The 5094-nt window shown below is 41.8% G+C and overlaps 1 protein-coding gene across 1 annotated transcript in view; it reads left to right on the top strand.

Moving 5' to 3' along the window:
* Positions 1 to 4129, top strand: part of LOC137802919 (cylicin-2-like) — a 13959-nt gene extending 9830 nt beyond the window's left edge. Inside the window, exons 7-15 of the mRNA XM_068601115.1 lie at positions 197 to 295; positions 448 to 508; positions 911 to 954; positions 1102 to 1213; positions 1827 to 2438; positions 2823 to 2970; positions 3119 to 3492; positions 3674 to 3747; positions 4065 to 4129. Coding sequence (XP_068457216.1) covers positions 197 to 295; positions 448 to 508; positions 911 to 954; positions 1102 to 1213; positions 1827 to 2438; positions 2823 to 2970; positions 3119 to 3492; positions 3674 to 3747; positions 4065 to 4106 — 1566 coding nt within the window. The 3' untranslated portion in view covers positions 4107 to 4129. The remainder of the gene's footprint in view (positions 1 to 196; positions 296 to 447; positions 509 to 910; positions 955 to 1101; positions 1214 to 1826; positions 2439 to 2822; positions 2971 to 3118; positions 3493 to 3673; positions 3748 to 4064) is intronic.
* The last annotated feature ends 965 nt before the right edge of the window (positions 4130 to 5094 follow it).

Below are 5094 nucleotides of genomic sequence, written 5' to 3'. Positions count from 1 at the left end.
TATAACCTACTGCTAAGTTATCAGATAGTTTGGCTTGTTTTCAGGACTTGGATGAGTACAATGTGATCATAACAGAGCAAAACTCTGGAAAAAAATAACATAAATCAAGTTAAAATAAACTAAAAATGATCTATTAAACGCTGTATGATGGCTTCATGTATGGTTTCATATTACATTTTTAGTTTTCTTTCCTCAGGCGACAGAAGCAGCTGCAGAGGAAGCTGCATGTGAGCAGACAGCTGTCAATCACACCAGGGAAGAAGAAGAAAAGGAGGAAGAGGTTGATGAAGAGGAGGTAGGCAGCGCTGCAAAGGTGCAGATTTAGAAAAGCATCTAATCTGTGTCATGAATACAAAAAAACTCCCTAAAAAGTAGACGGAAGCTCTCTCGTCTGGGGCAGTTGACCTTTCGTGACCTTTCTTGACCTTTTGTCGATTCCTCTCGCAGAAGCCCGACCCGGCGGAGGCCGACGAGCAGCCGGCAGAGAGCGAAGCCCCGCCCCCTGCAGGTAGGAGCGACCAATGAGACGCTCGCTCTTCGGCGTTATGCGCGGCATCTTTTCTTCCTCTTTCTCACGGCGCTGACGGGAATCACGAGCTGTTGTGAAGAAACGGCTCAGAGGGAGTTTCACACACTGTCGGAACAATAAACTTTTATTGTGAAAAGTCTGGACAGGAAGGAGGCGTGACAATCAGACAGTATCACGTGTCCAAGTGTTTTTTAATTTTTTTTAAAAATATATATATATATTTCTTTTAAATATATATATTTTCATATATATGTATTTATTTTTTATAAATATATATATATATATATGAAAATATATATCTGTTTTTGTCTATATATCATATTCTAATATTTTTTAAATATATATAATATAATGGGGATTTTTTTTTCTTCATTTTTCCAGACTCAGAAAAGCTAAACGAGGAGGTAGAGGAGGAAACATCAAAGGTACCGAGAACAATTACTTTCTTTTAGCTCTGAACAAAAGCTGTACATTCTTGTTAGGAGAGACTCTGAAGCTCAGAACGTGAACAAAAAGAACAATGGCCGTTAATTGGCGTGCGTGTTTAACTCTCCCGCCGTGCGCTCACTCAGAGGTCAGAGGTCGTCGCTCCTTCGTCTCCGCTGAAGCCTGAAAACGAGCCGGAGGAAGACGAGCCGGAGGAAGACGAGCCGGAGGAAGACGAGCCAGAGGAAGACGACGCCGGTAACACGCGGACATTTCATTAGCTTGTGACAGTGAACTTCAACACATTGATGTAATGGATCTAATTAACTCGTGTGTCTTTATGTTTTATATATTGAATATTTCTCATTCAGGAGGTTGTAGAAGGTCTTTAATCCAACCCAAAAAAAACTATATCACAACTTTTACCATTATTTTTCATGAATAAAACTTATTTTCCAACTTAAATAGTTGAACACAATATCCTCAAATCCTTTAAAAGCACCAATTAAAATATTACCTGTAGTTAATCTTGCAGATCTATTAATTTAAATCATTTAAAAAAAAATAATTGAGTTATATTAAATTTAAATGTATTTTAAAATATCTTATATACATATTTTAAATATCCACCATGTGTAAATATCGCATTTTTTGTTCCTAAAAAAGAGCAAAACTTCACTGGTGATCCGTCACGTGACATTTGGTGAATAAAGGAGGATTGTGGCATTAAATTAATTTACATTATATCCTGTTTCTGCACCGCTGGACGCGTTTCCCGTGTTGCTGCCGCCGCCACGAGTCTCTTTTCTTTTGCTTTTTCATGAACGGAGAAATAAAAAATTTAAAAAATGTTTTCTCCGATCTGTCGCAGAAAAGGAAACGGAGGCCGAAGAGCCAGAAGTCTCCCTCATCCTCAACATCGACAGCGAGGAGAGCGACGCCGCCGAGCAGGAAACCAGCCGACCGCTGGCCGAGGAGGAGTCCTGCGAAACGCCAAAGAAGAAGAAGAGGAAGAAGAGTAAAGGGCACGCAGAGGCGTCGAGCACAGACTCGTCGGCCGTAGACGCATCCAGTGAAACTCCTCTTTCCATCAAGGCTGCCAAAAAGAAAAGGAGAGGCAAAAAGGGAGCGGCGGAGGAGGAGATGGAGGAAGAGGAGGAGGAGATGACTCCGGCCACTTCACCAGAGAAGAAGAAGAAGACCAAGAAAAGGAAAAAGCAGCAAGATGAAGTGGAAGAGAACCAGGAGGAAACTCCCGCCACTCCTCCAGAGAGTAAAATTAAAAAGAAAAAGAGTAAGGTGAAGGAAGTGGAGGAGGAAGAGGAGGAGGAAGTGGTGATCGTTGAGAGTCCGGCAACGGAGAAGAAGAAGAAAAAGAAGAAAAAGCAGACTGAGGAGGGCGGACAAGACGAGGAGGAGCTGCAGTCTGATGAGAGGCCAGCAGGGGGCGACGAAGGCTCAGAGAATGAGCCGGAGGACACAGGTAGTCGGACAATATCTCTTCTTCTTTTGATCAAGACTCAAAGCTTGAAGCCTTTACATCATCAGGATGAGATGATTACTGTTCTGTACTTAGTTCAACGTGTTTGTTTCCACTTTAAGCTGCTATATATATTTATGTTTATACTCCACTTTCTAGCTTTTCACATTAAAAGTTGACACAGAAAACCTACGTAAAGTTATTTAGTGTTGAGTGATCTTTACAAAGCATGGCAGTTAAAATGAGCTCCACTACAACATGAATAGCAGCGTCACAGCATTAAATAACAGGAAAAGCATTAATCACAGGAGCTTTAAGGCAGAATGAGGACGACGTTCCTCAAAAACGATGCATAAATATGAATATTGTCGTTCGACTCCTCTTCAGATGGAAACTCGTCTCAGCTCGGCTCGAGAAAAAAGAAAACCCGCTTCAGGACTAAACTCAGTAAGAGGAAGAGACTGACGATGAAGAGGAAGAGCGTCGTCCTTCCAGAGCCGGCTGCAGAAACCCCGACTGTCAACGGCAGGAAGAAGTCAGTGGAGGTTTTTTATTTGGCATCAAGGAATAATGTGTGTTTAGTGGACGTTTGTAACAATTAGAACATGGAGTTACGCAGAGCACTGAATATTCGTACGGTAAAAGTTGCTGTAAGAGAAATTAAACTCCATCAATTCTTCCAGACAAAAACGGACCGAAGAGGCAGCGGAGGAGACGCCGGCCAAGAGAACTCGAGCTGATCGCGCCGCCGCCGGCCAGGAGACCGACGACACACCAACGAAGAAGAAGAAGAAGAAGAAGATCAACGTGAACGCGGAGCAAGAAGAGAATTCCTCAAAGGAAAACCAACCGCCACAGCCGGGGACCGAGAAGAAGAAGAAAGCGGAGGAAGAGGAGGAGGAGATGAGCTCCGAGCCGCCCGAAGTGGACTCGACTCCGCTTTCAAAGGAAGGCAAGAAGAAGAAAAAGAAGACGAAGGCCGGAGACGACGACTGCGAGGAGGCAAAAATGGAAACTCCCATCGGCGCGAGCAACAACGGCCGCGCCAAAAAAAAGAGTACGAGGCTTTTCTCACACGCTGGAATGATTTGTATTTTCTAACTAAAAATACTTTGTTTTCACGTGGAAAAAGAACCAAAATGAACACGTTTTGGCTTCTCGAGTTAAATTGTCTGGACGCTTGACAACAGTAACGACAGCGTCACAATGTGCTGACCTTCATGTGTTCGGCTCTGCAGAGAGGAACGGCCTGGAGGAGAGACCGGACGAGACGGAGCCGGCTGCAGAACAACAAACGCCTCCAGCTTCTCTGGTGAGAAACAAACACATCTGAATTTTAATAAACAAAACTAGAAATCAGAGGTTCAATGCAGAAATCTACACGTTTCAGCAGGAATGCTTCCATACATTGCTTGTTTTTACCTTCATCTCCTTAGCATATCTTCCTCTTCCACCGCTGCATGAGTTGTATCACACTCTTCATCTTCCTCATCGCAGTATTAGATCGCTTCCCTTCGACCCCGTGACCTTCTTGTATCCTCGCTCTTCCTTTTTTTTTTAAGATGCCGTTTGTTTGTTTGTTTTTTCTCTCATTTCAATTTTTTCTCACAAAACTTGTTCTTTTTCCAGAAAAAGAAAACCCCCAAAAAGAGGAAAATCTCCGCTGAATAAATTTTGGTAAGTTGAACGTTTATTCATGAGGTAAGAAGTTAGAACGTTCTGGGTTTTTATATTTCATTTTAGAGCTTTTTCAACTTGGCTGCGAAACTTTTTCAAGCACAATAGTTGTTTTCTCTTCTGTTTATAGACGGATATCCACGGATCAGCTCACATTTTTGATTAAAAAACATTTTCCTGAGATGGATTTTTTTTCCATTTTACCTCCAGGGAGTTATTGTTAAGACCAATAATAACACAAATAAATTATAAAATGCCTCAAATCACAGTAAAATGAAATGGGAAAAAAACAATAAAGCACAGCACGTTTTGTCCGTCTCATTTAAATTTAAGCATAGAGAAATATTTTGCTGCACTGATGACTAATTAGGATTTTCTATCTCCCTTCACAGTGATTTCTGTGATGAAGTCCACCGGCTGTGTCCTGGACCCCAGAGCCCCAAAACAACAACAATCGGCTCAATGTTCGTGCCTTTATTCATGTTTTTTTTTGTCTGAAATTAAAAAAACATCTGCTTTTTGTAAGGAAACATTGATTTCTGAGGGAACATTATTGTTTTTTCGGTCACGTTTCACTGTCTCGTACTTTAAAAACTGTGAAAACAACTAAAAAATAACCTTCAGCTGATTGGTGTTCTGGTATAATTCAAAGATAAACATCACAATATGAGCTTCCTCGTATGATCGTGATCCTGACACCTTGATTTACATCTTTTGAAGATGCATGCTAAGCCGGATGTTTTACAGTGTAGAAGTCATCACTTCTCACTGATAGTTAATACTTAAAGGCGCAGTGTGCAGGCTTTGACGCCACCTAGAGGTGAGGTTGCAGAACTTCCCCCCTGTTGGTTCTGGACTCGTTCAGAGACGTGAACCCGCTCTGCATTTTAGATTTTAAGCCCCAAAACGCAACAATTCTTATTTTTCAGGCGATGACACACTAAAGAAAATTGTGTTTCTGCTAATGGAGCCAAATGCGACG

This window comes from Clinocottus analis, unplaced genomic scaffold (assembly GCF_023055335.1).
Source record: "Clinocottus analis isolate CAN_PGR_092001 unplaced genomic scaffold, fCliAna1.0.p SCAF_11, whole genome shotgun sequence".
Taxonomy (NCBI): Eukaryota; Metazoa; Chordata; class Actinopteri; order Perciformes; family Cottidae; genus Clinocottus; species Clinocottus analis.
The sequence above is the reverse complement of the archived record's forward strand: the minus strand, read 5'-3'. Positions and strand labels throughout refer to the sequence as shown.